The 23,112-nt window shown below is 47.5% G+C and overlaps 2 protein-coding genes across 2 annotated transcripts; one reads left to right on the top strand and one right to left on the bottom strand.

Moving 5' to 3' along the window:
• Window positions 1-148: 148 nt before the first annotated feature.
• VIPAS39 (VPS33B interacting protein, apical-basolateral polarity regulator, spe-39 homolog) lies at window positions 149-15,548 on the bottom strand. The gene is made up of 20 exons (XM_048305568.1): window positions 15,426-15,548; window positions 15,154-15,246; window positions 14,590-14,689; window positions 13,153-13,296; window positions 12,117-12,155; window positions 11,694-11,758; window positions 9,585-9,641; window positions 8,569-8,661; window positions 7,869-7,902; window positions 7,318-7,420; window positions 7,202-7,229; window positions 6,966-7,039; window positions 6,346-6,421; window positions 5,921-6,055; window positions 5,411-5,452; window positions 4,923-5,012; window positions 4,442-4,528; window positions 1,743-1,832; window positions 1,339-1,443; window positions 149-1,068 (listed from the first exon to the last, which is right to left on the bottom strand). The coding sequence occupies exons 2-20, from the start codon at window positions 15,244-15,246 to the stop codon at window positions 1,048-1,050; spliced, it is 1,476 nt and encodes a 491-aa protein (XP_048161525.1). The 5' UTR covers window positions 15,426-15,548; the 3' UTR covers window positions 149-1,047.
• Window positions 15,549-15,844: 296 nt separating this feature from the next.
• AHSA1 (activator of HSP90 ATPase activity 1) lies at window positions 15,845-22,107 on the top strand. The gene is made up of 9 exons (XM_048305573.1): window positions 15,845-16,025; window positions 16,379-16,569; window positions 16,753-16,835; window positions 17,483-17,600; window positions 19,233-19,321; window positions 19,672-19,806; window positions 20,564-20,665; window positions 21,208-21,259; window positions 21,699-22,107. Exons 1-9 carry the CDS (start codon window positions 15,946-15,948, stop codon window positions 21,869-21,871), a joined length of 1,023 nt encoding a protein of 340 aa, XP_048161530.1. The 5' UTR covers window positions 15,845-15,945; the 3' UTR covers window positions 21,872-22,107.
• The last annotated feature ends 1,005 nt before the right edge of the window (window positions 22,108-23,112 follow it).

The following is a 23,112-nucleotide window of genomic DNA, read 5'->3' as shown; positions in this document are numbered from 1 at the left end:
GCAAGCAATGTCACTCCACGGTGACATGCACTGTGCTTTTCAGAACATTAAAAAACACCCTGCAACTCATTTTGTGGGAGGTGATAAATTGCTCAGGATTAGCACTCAAGAGTGACAATGTGCTTAGTGGGGAAAGGAAACAAACAGCCCAAGGAGAAAGAGACAGCTTTATTTACAGAGTTGAAGTGAGGTCTGAAAGGATGAAGCCAACAGTTGCCTGAGGAGTTGTGTTTCTGAGAAAGTGCATTTCAATCCCTCCTGGCATAACACTTTCTGAGAAAAGAGCTGCTGGGGCCAGCAGGTTTGTTGCAACGGAGAGAGGTCCCTGTTTGCTCTCCATCCAACCCATCAGGACTTTGACCACCTCCACACTAGTCTTTCCCTGATAAAGGGATCTTCCAAATGCTGCAGAGTGCTAGCAGAAGGATACTGGCAGAGGTTGTTGTCCTGGCTCTCTGCAGGAGTTCACACACCTCTTTTCCTAGGGTGAGCCAGAACAAACCAAAAAAAAAAAAAAAAATTAAGGTGCAGCTGGTCCTTTCCCCCAACACTTTCACATGGGGAGAACACAGTCCAGGTAGGTTTTACTCCAGCCACAGCCATGATTAGTGATGCCCAAGCCAGCTTGACTGTTACAGGGACTGGTCAGCACTGTCTAGTGGAGAGGCTCACAAGTGTGACTGACATGTTCCTCTTGCAAGAATAAGCTCAGGCACCACCAAGAGCAAACATTAATCTTGCTGTGCCCAGCAACTTTCCTCCACACACACAAGTGATGCTTGGCTTACAGCCACATCAAAGACAATCAGATTCCAAAAAGAATCAACCCTGATGGATCAGTACCATGGTTTCGCCAGCTACATTTTAGTAGCTGTCTTCAACCAGCCTGAACACCACGCTCCCACAAGCCACAGGCACCCACTGTCACCAACGAACGTTGATCATGCAATGAGTAGGAACAGAGCTGCTCTGTTGGCACTGGACTGGGTTTTGCAGTTCCTTCTTTCAGTGACAAGGCTACGGCCAAACAGGCTGTTTCCCAAGTGCTCAGTTCTTCCACCGGATTTGCTAAAAGAGAGAACAAGACATGACTAACAGCCATGCTGAACATAGAGCCTTCAGGGCCAACTTAGTGACTCCTAATCCCTGACAAGGACAGCTATAGCCAGAGTGTGCCATTTTTATCAGTATAACCATTCATTCCTATCCTGAATGCAACCCCAAACAAAAGATTAGCTTCCCAGCAGGGACAGAAAGTATGTAGGACAGCCATGCCCTTACAACTAATCTATATCTGTTTCTGATGAGTGTCTGGAAGAAAAAGTAAGCATCTCTTACCATGTTGTTGAGAATGCTGTTTATCTTCTCTTCTTCTGCAGAGCCCCGCTCCACCTTGCATTTATATGCTGTCAGCTGGATACGATCCTTTAGATCCCTGTAGGTCTAGATAAAGAGCAAAACCAGCACCCAGCTGAGAGAAAGGGACACTTCCACCGTTAGATGGTGCCCTGCAGATGAGCAGGGCAACTCTACAATCCCCCATCCAGTTCCCAACACAGAACAATTTCACAGTACAAATGCTAGGAGCCACTCTCCTGGCTCATGGACTCCTACTTGGGAACCTTATCACTCTTTCCAGGCCACAGGGACAAACAAACATCACCAGGCACATGGCAGAGAACAGAAAAGCTAGAGAGAAAAAGCAGGCCCATGTCTCATCTCTTCACACAGCAGGAATCTACCTCTATGACAACATCATGGCACTTGTATTTGGTAGCGAGGTTCAGCCGCGTCTCCACATCCTCCACCAGGCGCACATATTCCTGCAGCACCTGCAAGATACGGAAGAATGTCTCAGCTCTCTTCCACAGGTTTTTCCTGCCTCATTCCCTCACCTCAGTCCCAAAACTTTTCAAAGTTGCTGATCACACAGACTTGGCCCCTTCCTTAGGGAACAAGTGATGACCTTGACAAGACTGCTTAAGATCCCAGAGGCTTTGCCTGCAAAGCTCGGAATCACAGAATAAGCTGAGTTGGAAGGGACCCACAAGGATCATTGAGTCCTACTCCTGTTCCTGCACAGCACCATCCCCAAGGGTCACAACATGTGCCTGAGAGCATTGCCCAAATATTTCTTGAATTCTGTCAGGCTTCATGCTGTAACCACTTCACTGGGGAGCCTGTTCCAGTGTCCAACCACCCTCTGGGTGAAGAACCTCTTTCCAACATCAAACCTAAACCTCCCCTGACACAATTTCAGGCCACTCCCTTGGGTCCTGGCACTGGTCACCCTTCCTCTTCCCCTCACAAGGACATTGTAGACTGCAATGAGGTTTCCCCTCAGGCTCTTCTTCTCCAGGCTGAACAGACCAAGTGACTTCAGCCGCTCCTCATGTGGCTTCCTCTCAAGGCCCTTCACCATCTTCATTGTCCTCCTTTGGACACTCTCTAACAGCTTTAGGTCCTTCTTATATTGTGGTGCCCAAAACTGCCCCCAGGACTTGAGGTGAGGCTGCCCCAGTGCAGAGCAGAGCAGGACAATCCCCTCCCTTACCTGGCTGGCGATGCTGTGCCTGATGCCCCTCAGGACACGGGTGGCCCTCCTGGCTGCCAGGGCACTGCTGGCTCATGTTCAACTTGCCAGTGACCAGGATCCATGGTGCTGCTCTCCAGCCTCTCATTCCCCAGTCTGTCCACACATCCAGGGTTGCCCCATCCCACACGCAGAATCCATCACCTTGCTGAACTCCACATGGTTTTGGTGACTGCCCAGCCCTCTAATTTGCTGGGGCCTCTCTGCAGAGCCTCCCTGTCATCTAGGGAGTCAACAGCTCCTCCCAGTTTTGTATCATCTGTGACTTGCTTACTACTTCTTCCAGTCGTGCATCCAAGTCATTTATGAAGATGTTGAAGAGCACAGGGCCGAGGATGGAGCCCTGTGAAACCCCACTAGTGACCAGTCAACAGTCTGATGTCACCCCATTCACTGTAATGCTTTATGCCCAACCCATGAACCAGATGCTCACCCATCTCATCACCTGTTTATCCAGCAGTGTGCTGGACATTTTGTCCAGAAGGATACTGTGAGAGACAGTATCAAAATCCTCACTGAAATCCAAAAACATTACATGGAGTGGCTTCCCTTGATCAACCGGGTCGGTTACCTTGTCATAAAAGGAAATCAGATTTGACAAGCAGGACTTTCCTCTCTTGAAGCCATACTGGCTGTGACCACTGACTGTGTTGTGCTCCAGGTTTTTCAATACCTGCCAGAATAATCTTCTCCATAACTTTACCATGCGCTGAAATGAGACTAGCAGGCCTACAGTCTCCAGGGTCCTCCTTCTTGCCTTCTTGAAAACTGGAACAACATTAACCAGACTCCAGACATCTGCGATCTCTCCAGATTCCCAAGACTACTCAAAAAATCATTGAGAGAGCTTTTGTGATGACATCAGCTGGCTCTTTGAGGATTCTTTGATGAATCCCATGGATGCCCCACGGATTTGTAGGGATCCAGCTGGAGCAGCAGATCCTGCACAAATTCAGGGCTGACTAGGTGATCATTCTCGCAGTCATGGTCCTCCTGCTCAGGGCACTGAGACCCGCTTGGTCCATCACCTGTTTGTGAGGTGACCATCCTCATCCTGTAATGGGCCAATGTTATTTCTACATTGCCTATTGCTATTAAAATATTTCTAAGAACTCTGTTTATTGTCCCCCACAGTTCTGGCCAGCTTCAACTCCAGTAGAGCTTTGGTTGCATGAAATTTTCTCCCTACAGTGGCATGCAGCATCTCTGTATTTTTCCCATTTCATTTGGCCTTACTTCTACACCTTCTTTTTCTGCCTTATTTCCAGGAGAAGATTCCTATTCAGTCAAGGTGGCCTTCTGCTTTGCCTGCTTGACTTCCAACATTTGGGAATTTCCTGCTCCTGTACCCTTAGAAGGTGATGTTTAAAGGGTGACCGATAGACCCCACTGCCAGCAAAAACATTTTCCCAGGGGATCTCACCAATTCCCTGAGCAGCCTGACGTCTGTTCTCCTCATGTCCAGAGTTGAGGTTTTGCTGGCACTTTTCCTCCTATCAACAGTCTTAGGCTACCTCGTTCCTATGGATCAGGTTAACATTGCCAGCCAGATTAAGCAAGAGAAAACTTAACGTAGCAAAGAAAGGTGGCAATTCACATGGGAAGAGAGTTCCCAGCAAACTCTGGGCCAGCTGTCCCTCTTGCAGTCAGAGCTAGGACCCAGCCCTCAATAGCACTCACGTTTCCTGTTGATGCATGGGTTGCTCAGCTGAGTGCTGCGCCCACCTGGCAGAGCCAGAAGATCGGCAAACTTCTCCCACTTCCAGCTAGGAAGCAGCTCACCTGAGGAGTCATTCACACACCAAATCCCAACACAGAGCAGGACATAAGCAGGGGTTCCTGGCTCACCTGCACAGGAGCACTGTTCCTCTGCAAGATCTCCACCACCCGGTGGAAGCCAATAGGTGCCTTCTTCTTGGTATAACCCAGCCAGTTCTGAAATGAGAACCAAACCTATGTTAACCCAAAAGGGCAATCCCTCCAGCCACAAGAAAACGTGGGTTTTTTCTCCCAGTGCCAGCAATGTACTCCACAGCCACCATGTGCAGGCCATGGCAGAGCCCTTCACACAGTGGCTGGATACAGGCTGGCTGCAATCCCATTGGTAACAGAGCTCAGGGGCAGCCCCCTTCTCTGAGCTTATTGCTGCAGCCAAGCCAGGCCCAGCAGAGGTCTTGGGCAGGGAAAGGAGGAAAGTATTGCAACACCCTGCAGCAGAGGCCCTGCTGAAATAAAACCAGTCTGTCCAGTAACTCAAGAACAAGCCAGCTATCAGTAGCAGATACCAGTTATTGGGACTGTGTCCCCAGCAAGGCTTTCTGCAGCTCACCTTGGTGGTCAGGAGGGCATCCACATCACCCCAGGCTCGCAGCTTGGCACGGGCAGCCAGGGCAGTCAGCACATACTGCTTATCAGGAATCTGCAAGGCAGAAAGCTGCAGTCAGAGCAGTAGCACAGCTCAGAAGGTCTGTGTGGGCTGGACATGAATGGCATCTGCCCCAGCCCTGCCAGGATCCACACCAACAGCCAGGCAAACAGCCAAGATGCTGCCTGATGCCATGGACAGCACTGCAGACAGCAGGAAGTGGGGATTTGCAAGTGCTGCTGCAGACAGGGTACATCCATTGAAAGTCTCCACACGGCTCCCACTTGCCTTTCTGAGACTCCAGAAGGGTCCTGCTCAAAAAGGATGCCATGGCCCCCTCTCTAGCTCAGTGCTGAGCCCCTCAAATTCCTCCTACTGAGCCCCTTCATTACATACAGTTTGTCTGTGCATGTTTTCAGCTAGTGCTGCCGCAACAGGGGAGACTCACACACCTTAAATGTTTTCTTCAGGTTGGTGGGGCTGCTGAACATTCCCTAGAGAAAGCAGACAAGTCAGTGCAAACTCAGCAGGGCAGACCATGGGTGGGATTCAGACACCTGTTATAAGACATCTGCCTTTCACAGGGGCAATCTTCTCAAGGTTTTACTGCTTTTTGCTCATGTCAGTGTCACAACTGGCAGAACAGAGCAACTGTACTACCCTACTAGCTCTCTGGTTTGGTTTCCCTACATCCTCAACTGGTGCACCTCAGCATTTCCAAGACCAGTACCATGCATCTCGGCCTCATGGGATTTATAGGGGTTTCTAGGAGGCAATTCCCTGACAAACTGTGCTGGGTTGAATGTCTTGAAGCACAAAGGAAAACTCCAAACTGGTCCCAGGGGATGAAATATGACCTCTCTTTCCCTTTCTTTCTTTAGCATGCCACAGCTTGACCACCCCACATCTTGAGGGCTACAAGGATGAGATGCAACCCTTGTCTTCTGCCACATCATCCTCACCTCAGCCTCTGTGTAGTGGTAGAAACAGGAATAGAAGAGGGTGGTCACTAGTGGCATGTTGAGAATTGAAGCCTTGCGAGGATATTTCCGAAATAGCTCTGACTGCCCAGCCATCTCCAAGTGCCGATCATTAGCCTGTGGAATCAGGAAGACAGACAGGGTGACCATGAGCCAGGACAGCTCCCTGTGTAGCTGTGGGATAGAGACCTAGAGAGAGTGTTGTGACAGCAATGTGCAAGCACAGCTCTAACATGCTGTCAAATCTCAGATCTGGTATTTCACAAGTGCCTGGCACAGCAGCCTGAAAAGCAATTACAACTACACTAGCCAGGGCAGGCTGGTTAGATCCAAAGTGGTGTAAGTTAGGGACAGCAAGAGATCTCACAGTCCCAGTCATCTCCTGACCAGCAGAGAAGATTTCATACCTCAATGATGATCTGTCGCTCCAACAGGGTATAATGGTCTTGGATGTGGGAGGTATCCTCAGCTGAAAATGGCAGCCTGGCCAGACATGAAGGAAAGAGACACTGTGACCAACTCTTAAGTACAGAATCCTTCATTTACTTCTAAGTGCACTTCGAAGGATTTTTTTTCTGTACCAAACAAGCTCCCATTCTCCCCAGCTTGAATGGCTAGTGGGTACTCAAGTTCCTGACCTGCTGCCCTCTCCAACTGGCTCTCTCCTAGACAGGCTCCAAAGAAATGTTATGTGGCACCTCTCACAGAGCAACCTGAAGTGGATGCTATCAACTTCCTCAAGTGCCTAAACTTTCACCTATTACAATCTGAAGGGTCAATGATCAGAAAGTCCCTTGCAGCATCTTTCCCCCTGAATAAGCAGCAAAAGCTGCTAGACTAGTGATCACCACAAATGCTTCCTCTCTGGTCTACATTGTGTCCACAACACCCCACTCCCGCTAAGGGAAAACTGACATCAGCTCTCAAACCACATAAGCCATGGCACTGGGACAGAGGTCTAATTTTCTTTACTACCACCATCTGTGAAGAATCCACATCCCTCCCAAGCTTTTGCGTTTTTTCTTACCCAATGCAACCTTTCAGAAATTCCCTCCTTTTTTCTACATCCTGGATGTTCAAATGCTCCCGGTACTGAGACAGCTGGAGGAAAAGAGGGGAAAGAAGCAGTCTGTTCTCATGGATTTGGGAGATACAGTATTCCAGAGGGTGAAATGGGGATGAAAAGCTTTTGCCTGACTACCAGACACTCTGCAACCAGCCTCCCCCTGCACTAAGGGAGCTTATGCTCCTGGGAATACTCACAGCAACGTCCTCAGTCCTGTCTAAGAACCTGCAAAAGGGAATTAGCGAGCATTAACTAGGAGGCAGGTTCCTAGCAGTGTGCTCAGTCCTGCCACAAGATGCATCAACAGCCTCACCTGAGCAGATCCAGAAGGAACTTCTGCTCACCCGTCTCTCTGAGGAAATGGATCAGATGGCACAAGGCCACCTGCCGCACCTCCAGCTCCCGAAACAAGATCTCTACAGGGGAGAGAGTTTATGTGCAGGTGGGTAAAGTAAGAAAACAGTATCAAGCAGAGGGGACTTAGCAGGGTGCATGGAGTTGAAAGTGACTGGCAGGATTCAACAGCCTTATCCCATCTCAAATCACAGTCTTGGAGGCTGGAGCACAGAAGAGCCCAGTCACTGGGCTGACAGCTGAATTCACAGCCATGTGCTGCCGCTACAGATTCATTTTCATTCATCCCATCACCACCACCTACCACTGCTTAAAGATCCTCTCTGGAGTCTTTGTGGGCATCATCATCCCCCCTGCCTCCCACATTACACTTGCTACAAAAATACTTCATGCTTAGTAAAACAGCAATACCCCAGATGCTCTCTTTCTAACTTGCATCCAGTGAGAGAATTATCCCCTCTGTCCTTAACTGAAACACCGTATAGAAATTCCAGCCCCAGTCACGCTCACCTCTCCTTAGCGTCCGTTTCAGGAATATCAGGACCTGTGAGCACAGAGAGACAGCTCAGAATTAAGATGGATAAACAAACAAGTCAAGGCCTAGAGAAGCTTTTGCAAAGGGCTCTGAAAACACAGCTCTTACAGCACTGAACTTAATTCTGGTACCCACTACACCCACACCAAGCAATGAGCCTGGGCCACAGCCGCCTAGATGCTTGCCTTAGCTCCTACTCTGGAGTTTAGATGAGTGAGACCAAAATTTACAAAGGAAAACCTTTCCATGCAAAATACAAGGAATTAAAAGGCCTGGATGAAGGAAGCTCTGACACAATCCAATTTCCTGTCTGATACTTTAAAAGCCAGAAAAACTGGTGAGGCCCCAGATCCCAAGTCCCATATCTTTTGTGCTGCAATGAGCAGATTAAACCTTGACCTTCGAGAAGTAGTTGCAAAAATCTGTAAGGCTGATGGATCAGATTCCTTGTTATTAACATCAATTAACATTAATTCTGCTGAGTGGCAGGAAAGACAGCAGGAATATGGAATTTCCCAGTCTTAAGATTTGACACTTCTTAATAACTGTTGGGTTTGAACTAAAGAACACCCCCTAGTCTTGCAAGACTGGGTGGCCAGCTGACTGCATTCTCACAAGAGCTCTCTGTGGGGCCACCCAGAAGTCCCAGCCCTGTATTGCCCCAGCTGGACTCACAGCTGTAATGACATTCCCATCATGCCCTGCCACAGCTTCATCCAAGAGCACCAGCTTGTCCTGCAGGGAGCGAAATCTCTCTAGAGAGCAGACCTAGAGACAGAAGAGGAAGAAGTAGGCATGTGGGACATGAGACAGTCCTCAGGCTGAACCAATCCCCAAGGTATTATCTATTCCTCTCCCATAAACCCTTCAGCAACACGAATAACCGCCCTCCCAACAAGTGGAAAAGTTTAGCTGAAACCACATGCTGCATAATCCCTGGAAATTTGTCCAGAGGGGTTGCAGTCAACCCTAATTACTGCCCAGGCTAGGACAGCAGACAACGTATATTCAGCACAAACACCCTTGTAACAAGACAAAACTTTCCCGTACACCACAAACCACTAGCCCTGACAGGAGGGGGGAACTCTGCAGGCCCCTTTCCACAAAGGAGACCAGAAAAGTAGAGTCATAACTCTCTGCCTTCTTCTTACCCCACATCTGTGGCCTCTCTCAACCTTTCGTTCATCTCAGCCTTTAAGGAGACACATGCAGAGTAAAACCACAATCTCCCTATGTGTTCACTGCACACTGAGGCGGCTGAGACTATGATTACAGCTCCAGTGAAACCAAGACCATTTCAGTCTTCCTCCCTCCATTTGCCAGCAACTCAGAATGGAGATAAAGGCCCACCCCCTCAGATTTTTAAAATAAACCCAGCCCCAGGGAGCAGAAGGGGTAGAAAGGGACACAGCAGTACAGATACCTACTGTCAGAGCCTTGCTGAGGGGACAACTCAAGTAAACAAAGCAACAAAACCCTGAAGTTCTCCTGCTGCTCCTGAGCTAGTGTGATCCCATCACTGCCACCTGGCAAAGTAACAGACAGGCAGACCACCATCCCTGCTAGGTGTTGCAAGCAACACAGATCCCCTCCTTGCTCCCAGAACAGCCAGGAGCATAGGAAAGTGTAAAGCAGTTTAGGACCACCCACCCTCCATCTCTTACAAGCAGGTGGGAGAGTAAAGTCCTTACCTTGCCCCTCTGCATTCGCCTGACTGTATCTTTGGGGCTCCAATCACTGCTGTAATCCTGCCACAAGAAAAATAAAGCACTCTTAAGCCTCAGATCATGTCAGCAGTCTCCAAGCTGCTTTCCACTTCTGCTGCATTAGTGATGGCCCACATGTAGCTACTCACACTTACCCAGCCACTCCACAGAAGGTGTTAGTAGGATGTGTACGTACATTGTTCAGGTGCAAATGCCGAGCCCTCAGACTCTGCACATGCTGGTGTGGGGGGAAACTAAAGGCTCATATGTTCACACAGCCTTTCTATTGCCTCAGTAAGGTCTGTCATCATATCCTTTATAAGAAGTGCATTGCAGCAGGTTGTCCTTGAAAACTATGTATTTTGTTGCTTTCAGGACAAACAAAATACATGCAAAACAGACTAACCCAAAACTGAGGGGCAAGGAGTCAGTTTCTTCTTACAATTCAGACAGACTTCTGCTGGTGAGCCTTCCACAGCAGCATGGAGAGCGCAGGGACAACACCCTCAGGCAAGCACCTGAGGAGTCGCACAAGACAAGGACAATGTGACAAGGGCATTGAAGCCTGTAGGAGGACCATCTTAAGGTAATATGCTACCACTGCTGCAACGACCAGAATTTTCCCCCTGCAGCCTGCAGACATTACGATAAAAGCTGGATAAAAAGCGATAGTGGCCCAAGCCACTCCTGAACTCAGATACCATAAAGTCATCTAGGTCTCCATGAGGCACTCAAGCCAGTGGTTGCAATTCAGCTTTCTGCCTCAAAAGGCCCAGAGAAAGGGAGCAGCAAGAACCAGCTCTGAGGACTTTTAAAATCCATTGAAGATTTACTGAAAGCCCAAATCTAGGGATAAAAGATCTGACCCAGTCCTATTAGGGGACCTCTGCACATGAGTCTCTCAAATCAATGTACAGCTGAGTTGTCAAATATCCTGAGCACCAGGGTTCCCTCCAGCACCTCTGGACAGAGGCAGCTTCTCAGCCTGTCACTATCAGGACACTTATCAAAAGCTGCCACTAACTTTCCCTTCTTTGTTCCATCCCACTTACACAACCCTGTCTGCATTTAAGGGGCTGTATAATCCTTCTCCTTCCTGTTTCGCTGCTTCTGCAGGCCCAGAATAGAACACAACACTGTGTATTAATAAGGGCACACTTGTTTCTCCTGCCGTGCTTTGAGGAAGTGCTGTCTGTTAAGTTATGTCACTAATGGCTAATTGACATAAATACACCAACCGGGGGAGGATCAGATGGCCAAGGATAGGCAGACCATGAACCCTAGCAGCTCAAGGATGCAAGTGCCAGCTACTGGAGGAGACTGGGGTCTGAGATTCAGCTACAAAACAAATCAGATGTCTAAGACCAGCTACTGGACGGACCCATAGAGTATGTTCCACTAGTGGAACTGGTCAGACAGAAAGAAAGCTCAGGATCAAGCTTGAGTGGTTTCTGTATGTGTCTGTTCATAAAGGCATTAGTTTCTGTCAGTGTTAATCCATGCAGACAGATGTGTTAGTATTGTACATGTGCGTATCTGTAGGGAATATGTGCTCAGTCCTGTTACTGCCTGGACCTAGGGACATGGAACTACAGCCTCACACCTAGTAAGAGGAATCCACCCAGTCCCAAAATCCTCTATATTTTCCAACACCTATCACAGCACATCTAGTAGACAAACATTCCTGCCAATTGGAACACTGCCTCTGCACAACACCCTCCGTGTTGTCCCAGTGATTCATGAACAGGAAATTTCAAAGCTTTCATGTTTAAAAAAATGTGAAAACCACATGTGATGCCAGTTTATCTGACCCAGCATGAAAGCACCTTACAGACAAAGCACTATTTAAGAATCCTTTCCACAAAGACTGCTAGGCTATTCACTAAAAGGAGTAACCAAGAACCCCGGGAAAACTCCCTACTTCTGAGCAAAAGCAGAGAACACCTAAATTACTGCAAGGCTGCATTTTGCAGTTCCCTGTCCTATTCCCTGCATTGTCCTCTTCTGTCTGAAACATCAATTATTCACTTCCCATGAAACCAGTGGAGTAGCAAGTCCACTAATCTCGACATACAACACGCACAGGCTGCTCACCTTGTACTCAGCTCTCGGTCTGCGCAGCTCTGGGGCGTAGTTTTTAACTCCCGTGTCAGTGAGGGCTGAGAGGGAAAGGCACAGCTGAGCAGCACATAAAAATTCTGATTCACATCCATTTCCAAACCCATCTCGCTCTTGGTTTTCATGGCAGAAGACCCAAACTTAAGCACCAAATGGCAATACAGCATTGCTCTAACACAAACAGCTGCCAGTTGTACATAAGTAATTACCCCAGATCACCATGCCAATTCTTTAATTTCTTTGAGGAAAGAACCATCCATTATTGAACTTTTAGATAGCACATGATACAGTTTCCCTTTTTGCACTGTAAGGCAGATGACGCTTCCCCTTTTTTTGGAAATGCTTTGTTTCATGTAAATCTGCATCCCTCCCAAAATGAGGCGGGGACCCAAAACTTACCATCTGAAAGGGACTGAAAACTTGGAAGTTTGTTTCGTCCTGAAATAAAAACACTGATGAGAGACTGTCCCTTCACCAGCAACATCTCTTGCACAGGGAATGTAAGTCTAGACTGCAAGCCAGTTTACTGCAGCTATGCCACTGTAGAACAAGCCACTCTGTACAGTGATTAATACTACACCAGCACAGCTGGGGCTCACCTGCTTACACTCTAAGGTGTTGAAGTTGTCTGTGGCATCGCAAACCACCTCACACTCCATCCCTATCTGCTCTCTTGGTGCGGAGGCCAGGAGAGGTTAGAGCCTGAATTCACTCATCTACCTGCAGAGCAGAGGCTCAAGCACATAGCACTGCAACATAGGCCACGGCAACATGGACAGCTCCATCCATCAGAGCTGCGATTTGGATGCCTTTCTACATCACTTTATTGTCCAAGCTGAGAGTAAAAAAACGCCCCAGGGAAAGAGAGACAACGTAAAAGCTGCTTTGTTGTCTGGCTGTGAGAGAACAGAGCTGAATTCCTGCAAGCTGTGTATGTTTGCCCAAGGCCTGCTGTACAGTTCCCCCTGTAACCAGCTACGCTGCCACTGCCGCTATCATGTGTTTGCTGAACCGACACCAACAGCAGCCAGCTGAGCTCCAAATAAAGGATAATCAATCTGCCTTCTCTACAGAACTGAAAACCAAATGAGGGCTACACAGGTCAAGCCAGTCCCTTTGCAGCCTGCTCTTTTCCACCAACCAAACAGATTGCCACACAGTGCTGTGCTCTACCTTGCTGTTCTGTGGAACCTGGATTTTAAGAAGCCGTAATCTCCAAAGCCCCTTCCCGCTCCACAAAAGCATGCAATCTACTGCACAAGACAGTCTTCAATTTCTGACCAGTGAGCAATACACTTCCACCCTGAGAAAAGATTGGAGTTCCCCTGTTTTGCAATACATTTCAGATAAAACCATTTACATAAGATAACACAACTGCCCCTTGACAGTCTTGAGGGAAAACACATTTGTCAATATGGTATATAATGACCCTCACCTTTGAACAGGCTGCTTAGGGAGTAGGAAGAAGCTTGTTTGGGAAGAGCAGCATAGGAGGAAGACCCCTTCTGTAGGCTGGAGTCTCGGCCATCCAGGGAGCTAGTGCTGCTGGAGGCTGTCTCTTTGATTGACCAGGAGATACCTGTGTGCAGACAGAGGTCATTTTTAACCAAGAAAGAGTCTGTAAAGAATGATCTTCTGGCATGGCAGAAACATTACCAAATGTGTGCTGGTCAGTTCTGCACAAGCACATCTTGCCAAGTCTGACCCTCAGCACTAAGCAGACGCAGTGCATCTCTCCATGCGGAATCCCAGTCTCATGTCATGCTGCTTGTTAAGCAGTGGCATGTTGTGCTCCAGAAATGGCTGGTTTCAGCAACGTTGTACAGCTGGTTACAGCTTGTGTAAAAAGAATACATAGACACCCCCACCATTTATATATTATTGCATGGGGCAAAGCATAGTCCTTGCTCCGAAAGTACAAAGCAAGACAGAGAGTCCCTGGCCTACCTCAAATTGCAGAAGCCTAAGAGCATGCATTCCTGAACACTGGAAGACTAAGACAGCTTTTCTTCCCACACAGACAAAACAGCTCTCAGTGTGCACATGCTGCTGGCAACAATGCACGTCTCCCTCCTGCCTGTTCAAGACACAGTTTCCCCTTGTTTTCACACAGCTGCACAACACACATATTTTACGATCAGGATGACAGACAAAAAACCACAATAGGTAGAGAGACCCTGGGTGGGAAAAGAAGAGGGAGAAGCTATAGCAAAGGACAAGAAGATCAGTCTTTGAAGATCCTTTGGGTAATCCATACATAAATTTTCATTGTTTGACACTGGTTAGCAAGTGTCACACATTCTGTGGGTCATGAACTCAAAAGCACAGCACACAGCATTGTGTGTGGGCCATGAGCTTGCTCCCATTATCACTAGAAACACATCTGCTTAATGTTTACAGCTTCCTTTCAAATTTCAAGCGTAAGAATCATTCTATAAACACACATTAAACCTTGAATTATCTGCTTAAAGTGCTGTGGGGTCAAAACACAGAAACTTTAAATAGTGCCATTTCAGGCAGCAGTGTGAAGGAAATGATCACCTAGAATCTCACAGGCCACCTGAGCATGATGAATATCAATCCACAACCTTCAAAATACCTTCTTGGAGCTTGGCTACATATTAGAAAAAACACAGTGAATTCCCTCCATTTGTCTGCACTCCTCTTTTCTACACAATTTGGGCTTCTGCTCACTCTCTTTTCAGTGGATCTGGTAAATCAAGTAGGTCACAATGTGACCTGGGAGACTAGAATCAGATTAGACATGCAGGATTAGATAGCAAATAATACCACTGACCTAAGTGACTTGACTTAAACACCAATTTTAAACTCCCTCTGTGTCAAGAATAATGTGCAGTACTTCTACACTTACTTCCCACAGGTTCTCCGCTCCAGCTGACCCTCTCGAGGTCATCATCATCATCATCAACAATATCCCGAAGGCTGTTCACTGCCCGTTTGGATTCCTTTAGCTACACACAAAAGAGCGAGCTTGCATAAGGACCATCAGAATTGCAGAATGCATTTCGTTTCCTATTACCATCAAACAATCTCCCAAAGAACTTTGAATACAGCTTCTTCAGCTTTCATTGCTTCTTCTCGGGGTGGTATTCTAGTCCTGTAGCTGTTCAGCAGACAAAGCAGCCCTTCCTCACCACTGGGAACCCCAAGGACATCTACACAGACATTAACAGCTCAACCAGCGGAAGATGCAGTTTGCTGGGTAGGCGAGGAACCACATGAAATTTCGGACTGGCTAGTGTGGGGGGAGAGACGGGAGCCCTTGGTACCCTCCGCAGTGGGCAGGAAGTGACAATCCACCCACAGAACATCAACCCGCCGCGATCCGCAGGGCCCAGTCCTGGGCTGGGACGGCCACGGAGGCCCTCCCGGCGAGGGTGTCTCACCGCCAGTCGCGGGGTCAGACCCTCCCTACCTGCGAGAGCTCGTCATCCTCATCGTCGAAGGTGAAGGCCCGGAACTTGGAGCTATGCCAGTACTCCTCCTCATCCGCCCGCACCCTGCTCATCTGCAACAGCACCGCGCGACTGCCTCAGCAGAGGGAGGGAGCGGCTGCCTCGGGGGCATCACCACCCCCGCCTCTGGTCCTGGTCCCGGTCCCGGTCCCGGTCCCGGTCCCGGTCCCGGTCCCGGTCCCGGCCCCGGCCCCGGCCCCGCCGGCCCCGCCGCCCCCGGCCCTTCTCTCACCTCGCCGCCCCTCCCGCGCCAGCAGCGCCCCCGTCCTCACAGCAGGGCAGGGCACGGCAGAGCGGGGCGGGGAGCTGCGCGCGGGGCACGTCGGGACTTCTAGTTCTCCCGCTGAACGCGTCGCGGCCGCTCCTCGTTCACGCACTACGAGCCCCGGCGTACCCCGCGGGCCACATGACGTGCCTTCGGACTACCAGTCCCAGCGGGCGGTGTGCGCGGCAGTGCGGTGTCTAGGCCGGCAGCCGGAATCGGGGCTCTGGACCGATTCCGAGAGCTGTGGGCTCTGGGAGCTCTGGGCCGGTGAGAACAGGACGGGAGCGGGAGCACGAGCACGAGCACTAGCCCTAGCCCCAGCTGCTGGCGGCGCGGCGGAACCAGTTAGCCGAGCGGAACCAATAAGCCGGGGTTGCGCCGCGGGGGCGTGCCGGAAGGGCCCGCGCCGGGCGGAAAGCGGGAGGCGGCGCGGCGGTTCTAGCAGCTTCCACGGGTGCTCGGAGCGGAGGCGGCAATCCCGGTCCCGATGGCCAAGTGGGGGGAGGGAGACCCGCGCTGGATCGTGGAGCAGCGGGCGGACGCCACCAACGTCAACAACTGGCACTGGTGAGCGGGGCGGCTGCTCCCAGATCCGCCCGGGAGGCCGCGGGGCGGAGGGGGCTGCACGGCCGGAGTCGCGCGCAGAGGGGACGCCTCCCGTCCCCTCCTTGCGGACTGGTGCTGAGGCGGGGGTGTCCGGGCTGATCCTCTGGGGCGGCCCCCGGCTCCATGCGTGTGCAGGGGGCTGCCCGAGCCGATGTTGCCGGGGGAATGTGTGGAGGTGGCCTGGAGAAGAAATGTCTTGTGTGCTTGTGTTGAAGCGGGGCAGGGCGACAAAAATCGGGGAACGCTGGATAGTCCCAATATATGCTGGTAGCGTGGCCTGTCCCGGATTCTCACCCCGCTCGGTTTTCCTGCAGGACGGAGAGGGATGCCTCCAACTGGTCCACGGAGCGGCTGAAAGCTCTCCTCCTGCCTGTCAGGGTGGAGGGTGAGGAAGGGATGTGTGAGGTGACAGAAGTGAGCAAACTGGATGGAGAGGCCTCCATTAACAACCGCAAAGGGAAACTTATCTTCTTCTATGAGTGGGCTATCAAGCTGGCATGGACTGGTGAGTGAGGTGCACTCCTCCGGTTTCAAGGTCAGATTCATGTATAATATGAAGGGTAAGGATACTTATCTCACTTGGGAAATAAAAATAAAGGGAAGTACTGTATTTTGATACAATACAAGTTTGCTTTTACACGAACCAGAGTAAGAAAGGTTGATCTGAACAATATAATTATAATTGCAGGCACCTCAAAGACAGGAGTGAAGTACAAAGGTTATGTGGAGATTCCTAACCTCTCAGATGAAAATGACATCAATGAAGTTGAGGTAAGCACAACTGGATGTATGGAGTATGCTAACAGGAATACTCACAGCATTAATATTTCCTTCCCAGTTACCTTTCTTAGAACATTTGTGTAGAATTTTTTACTCCTAGAAACTGTTTCAGTTAATAGAATCAAAGAATGGTTTGGATTGGATGAGATCTTTAAAGGTCATACATTATCAACCTCTCAGCCATGAGCAGGGACATCTGTCACTAGACCAGGTTACTCAGAGCTTCGTCCAACCTGGTCTTTAACACCTCCAGGGATGGAGCATCCACAGATTCTCTGGGCAACCTGTTCCAGCGCCTCACCACCTTCAGAGTAAAGAATGATCTAATCTAAATCTATCCTCTTTCAACTTAAATCCATTCTCTTTCATTCTGTCACTACTCTCCCTGACAGAGAGGCGCTCCCCCACCATGTATCTTTATCAAATTAATTCCCGTCTTCTGGGTACGAGGGCTCTATAGCACAAGAAGGTATTTAGGCACACACGTACAACACCGTAGGCTGAGAGATGAAGTGAAAGATGAGTAAAATTTCAGGGCTATTTATGAAAGTTTAGCCAAAGTCTGTGATGTTGAATTGACTAATAAAAGAAGTGTGCACATTTGTCCTTGTTAATCAATGCTTGTCTTTGTTGTTCAGATCCTTGTCAGCCTTGCTAAAGATGAGCCTGACACTAACTTGAAGACCCTGATGAAGCAAGAGGGTGCAAAGAAAATTAGAGATGCAATGAAAACTTACATCAGCACTCTCAAAACGGGTATGTAACTGAGAGAGAGAAGTGTTATGGGAACCCATATGGACTAATTCTAAAGAAGGGATGGGGGTAAAGAGAGGAGTTGCTCACTCCATCTCAACAGAAAGGTGTCAGAGCAATAACAGTAAATTTTCTGTATTTTTGGAAATTGTTAGAATTTGGTAAGAAGCATTTCTGGTTCTAGGCAGTATAGCACAGCCCAGAAAGATTGACTTTGTGATAACCCAGTAATAAACAGTATTTTTGGATTTATATTTTAAAACTGAGAATGCCTTTCACGTGCTGAAGCTCAGCTATAAAGAAAATGAAAGCCAGTAAAATGTGTTTGTTACCCAGTGACACAGTCACTGCCTGTGGGCACAATCTGGCCTTCAGTTTGCTTCTCCCTTTGAAAGTGATATCTTCTCCAGTTTGTGGTTTGTTTGTTTGTTTTTTTTCCTCTTGCAACACTAGTAAAGACATCTAGTGTTACTTAGAGTTTAGAATAACTGATGTCTGGAAATTGCTCTGCAGGTTTTGTTGCTGTCTTTTAATGAGCTGTTTCAGCATCTGCATCAAATACATTTTTTTTTAAGTTAAATATGAGTCCACCAGTTGGAGTTAAATCAATGTGCTTTGGTTGAGTTTGGCTTTCCTCTCAAATACAGGCTGGGAATGCTACAGTTGCTTTTTCATATCTATTTACCTATATTACACTACATGTTCTAGATATGGTGGGTACAAACCACCACTGATTTCCGTTTTTCCAGGATCAAATTTCTGTAATTTTGGGGTTTTTTCAGGCACTATAGTGTTCAGGCTGGGAGATGCAGTCACCCAGTGAAAAATAAGAATGCTAATCAGGAAAAACTGTATGATGTTGTGGGCTGCAATAAATGAGAACAGGTGGGAACCAAGTATTGCAGGATACAGGTTTATGCACATATGATAAAATTCTGCTTTATAATGGAATTTTGCCAGTCTGAATGGATGAAGAGGAAGAAAAAATCAAAATGTTGTATAATTGGTAAAAGCAGAAGTGACTGAGCTGGAGAAAAAGCAAATGTAATTCTGAAAGAGGCTGAAGGTTCTGACTGAATTACAAAAGTGTTAGTGCTGCTGGACAGGGTGCTGGTGAGGCCTTGCCTGGGTTTCCATGTGTAGTTTTGGCATGTGGTGTTGATAAAGATAAATCAAGGAGGGAGTTAGAAGTTACTATTGTTTACTGCAGTGATACAAGAAATGAAGAGCCAGTGTGAAAAGAAATGGAAAAGCTTGATTTGGTGTGTCTAGGCCAGCAAGGCAAAAGTTCTTGAGACGTGATTGCAATTTTTATTAGAGAGTGAGAGAGGAAAAAAGTCTAAAGCTAACCAACATTAATGTGAGAGCAATGTGTGGAAGATGCTATGTCTAGGCTACGAAGAGGAGGTAAATTCCAGGTTCTGACAGGGCCTTCGGTGGACAGTAGTGAGGGAAAGAATGAATTGCTTGTAAAAAGAGGTCTGTTTACTTTTTCTAAAATCTGTTTCAAGTCATGGATGCTAGCAAGAGCAAGGGGGAAACCAGGAAGCCCTTTTTGATTGTGTATTTCAGAGTACAGTCAGAAGGTTTACTTGATTTTTTATTGGTTTCATGGGCACATTCCTGTCTTTCCAGAATTCACCCAGGGCATGATTTTGCCCACAGTGAATGGTGAACATATGGAAACAGCACCTCAGGTGGCTCCTAAAGCAGAAGACCACAAGGTAAACAAAACTGCAAACATGCTTTGGGATCAGTGAAGAAAGGTATACTGTATTAGATTCTGGGGCTTACAGGAGCAACCTGTGTTGTGTATAGGATATATACATCCAGGAACTGGCAATCTGTGGCATAGGTGTCACTTGTTTCCATTGGCAGCACATGATGTTTCATCCAAGCAAAATGATAAATCTGCTTTTTACATCTAAGTACTTTTGTATCTAATTGCATCTTTACCAAGAGGTTTTGTTTTTCCCCTTGGATATGTGAACCATTTGTTGATTTTTGGTTTGGTTGTTGGTTTTTTTTGTGAAAAAAAGTGTGTATTTGTTTGTTTTCCTTGTTGTTTTGTTAGACGGCTGCCAGGAGCAGTACTGCCCCATCACAGTCCAAATCTATTGGAGTCAAGATCCCTACCTGTAAGATCAGCTTGAAGGACACCTTCTTAACATCTCCTGAGGAGCTCTACCGGGTATTCATTACTCAGGAGGTAATGCCTGGCTTGTTCTGAGAGTTGTTCTTTGCGTATAGGAGGCTCTTCCTAACAAGCTTTTTAAGATGTTCTGTAGGCCACTCACAATCCATGAGAATGGACTAAGAAAGCTGTTCTGCAGAGTAGTTGCTCAAAGCTTATGTGTGCATCTTTTCACACAGCTGACAAGAGGGGATTAATGCCAACCAGAAGCAAGTTCCAGACTGCTGTCAGCATCTATCTGTAGGTGTATCCCTTACTGCATGTGGCCAGATCACTTGGGATTTACAATTGTGTGCTTCTGGTCTGTTTTTGTTTTTTCCTTTTAAGGTTAGGTGGTATCAAAGCGTACTTTGGGAACAGCTTCCACTTTTCTGCACACTATTACATAGTTTAGGAGGAGAGAGCAGCATTGTATCATATTTAAACATGGTCTTAGTCTTTTGTTCCTCCTATTTTGATAAGAAAAATGAAAAAGCAAAGAATATTTTTTCTTAGAATTAGGTTTCATTAAGAAATCAACAAAGTAAATCAATGTGTTACTCAGAACACCAAGCATTAGAAAGCTGGGGGTTCTTTTACTTGGGCAGGCGAAATGTTGCTGCAGTGGCTGAAACCTTGCTTTTCTGGCCAGGGCAGGGGTTTTGTCTTTTGCTGAAGACCTTACACTATTGACTTACCTCCACTTCCAGCACTTTTGTAGCTGGGCGGGAGGCAATAAGTTTGCAGGAAGATAATGTCAAGTAATACAGGTCTGCTCCTGAATTCTTTGCAGATGGTTCAAGCTTTCACCCACGCACAAGCCACCTTGGAGGCCGATAAAGGAGGCAAGTTTCAGTTGCTGGATGGCAGTGTCACAGGAGAGTTTGTTGACCTAGTAAGTACTAACTAGTTCAGGTGTATCTTGCTCAGAGGCAGCACTTTTATCAGGCTGTAACTTCTATCAGTTCTGTAACAATGCTTCTGTTAGCTAACTGTGGGGTTCTACCTGGTGCCCAATAATTATCTCTAATTTCTGTGGTGACTGAAGCATTCCTAGCAGTATGAACTAATGCACGGGACTTCAGTCTGGGGAGAAAATGTGGCTTCCAGTCATAGATCTCCCCTGGTTTTGTGTGATTTTACTTACCAGGGGTGGGAGGAGTGTTAAAGATAGTAACTGACCCTTTTTCTCTTTAGCCCAATTGCCACGAAAGCCTTCTGGACAGGGACTCTGTCTCAGTGTTCAGGGCTGTACTGTTGCATACCTTTCTAGAAGGGGATTGAAAAGAAAATGACACTTAAAATCTCTCCCTCTTGTGTGTGTGTTTCTCAAGGGATCTCTAAGGATTCTTTCATATCAACACAATTCTAGATGTTTTCCATTAGACTGTAGGATTTACAAGAAATTACCACTCAGTCTTTGTCTTCCTTTTCAAGGTTCCTGAGAAGCAACTTGTTATGAAATGGAGATTTAAATCTTGGCCAGCTGGTAAGTAGTCCAGAAATGTACTATGGTATTACTGCCCTTGCCTGTCTTTGAAGGATTCCAGCCCCGTTTGCTACACTGTATTGTGGCTCATGATCAGGGAGCACACTGTTCTCGGAGCTGCTCCAGTGTTATCCCAGCTTCTTATCTCACGTTATCATGTCTGCATCTTCAGCCACTGTGTGATTGAAGCGACCAGGTAGGAAGGATGAAGGTAGCTGCTTGTGCAGCTGTAGCTGCAACTGCTTCAAACCCCAGGAAGAGGGAGCCCTCTCCTACCTGTGTTTCTAGGGACAGGCTACAGCTGCCATAAGTAGATCCTCTGCGAAGGACCTCGAAGAGTCTTTTAAGTGGTGCCCTGTGAAAGGAGGGGCAGAGCAGCCCCTGAGGGCTGTATGTACTGTACTACACACTGCTGACAGATTTGCTTTGGTTCCTCTAGGGCACTTTGCAACCATTACCTTGAACTTCAATGACAAAGGTGGTGAGACAGAGGTGTGCTTGGAAGGCAAGGGCATTCCTGCCAGTGAGGAAGAAAGAACAAAGCAAGGCTGGCAGCGCTACTACTTCGAGGGCATTAAACAGACATTTGGTTATGGGGCCCGCTTGTTTTAATACCGGTTACTGAGAGGCTCTGCCTGAAGATTCTGCCACATGGACTGATAAATTTCTCGCCTGTTCCTTTCTAATCTTGGCCCTGCTGCTGAGTAAAGTGGGATGACAGGTGATGAGGAAGGCCATGGAGCAGCACCACTTTCAGTCCCTCACTGCTTTGTGCATGTCTTGTGCTGCAGGGGATTCTCTTACATGTACATACTTCTATTGCTAAATAAACCTAACTTAAAAAAACACTGTGGAATTTGTGTCCTCAAATCGGCTTGAGTTCAAAGGGTTGGGCGATAGGCTGAGGGAGGGATCTGTCTGGAAAAACACTGATCAATGAGGAGTGCTGATGCCAATGTGATTTACTCCTCACTTCTGGGGCAGTAGAGAGCATGAGCTTGATGCAGTTTTTAGTCTGAGCAGCTGCTCCTTTTCTCTGCTTTTGATCTGCCGCTAGTAAATGTTTCATACATTTTTGAAGGGATCTGTGATCCTGTTCAAGCTGTTCCTTTCCTTTGCACATCCCCTTCAACACACTCATTTCTTCCACTAGTCTGCTCTACAAGAATGACAATCGTGTACACCAGTGCTAGGGAAACTCCCACCTACAGAATGGTTCTAGAAGGTTGTGGGGCCCAGGGCCAGCTACCTCCAAGAGCTTCAGGCGAAAGCAAACTGGTTTTTTTTCAGAAATAAATCCCACCTCAATTTAGAGTCTGCAGAGTGCAGTACTTTCCACTCATCATACTTCAACTATTGCTTTAACTGGTGAGGAAGAAAAAAATGGCTTTTTCTCACCTGCTAATACAGTTTAGTTCCTGGAGCTGTCTTCAAAAGCAATAAACTTGTTTATAGGAGGGGTGAAAATCTGACTTATCAGAAGTGTCCATCTGTTTAACCTCAAGGCTGACAGAAGTGCTTGGTTTTCTTTCCGAGGCATGAGCTTCTCTTGCATACTCTGTTTTCTGCTAGTGTTTCCTGCAGAGCTCCCCTAGTAAGCTAGAAGAGAGTAATGTTACTGGGTGAAATTTACTGGTTTGGGGATTTTTGTTGGTTTTTTTTTCATTTTTTAAATCTGAATGGTATGTGGTAACTGTTCCCTGCAATAGAAGACAGGAAAAAATAACTTGAGTGCCTGTTTAAAAAAAAAAAACCTGAATGGAGTTGAGTCTCCTTTTAAAGAGCATTTTCCCTGTTATCACTATTCCGAAGTGCTGAAGTATGAAAAAATCATGATAAAGTGTGTACAGACA

Source organism: Corvus hawaiiensis, chromosome 6 (assembly GCF_020740725.1).
Source record: "Corvus hawaiiensis isolate bCorHaw1 chromosome 6, bCorHaw1.pri.cur, whole genome shotgun sequence".
In the NCBI taxonomy this organism is placed as follows: domain Eukaryota; kingdom Metazoa; phylum Chordata; class Aves; order Passeriformes; family Corvidae; genus Corvus; species Corvus hawaiiensis.
The sequence above is the reverse complement of the archived record's forward strand: the minus strand, read 5'-3'. Positions and strand labels throughout refer to the sequence as shown.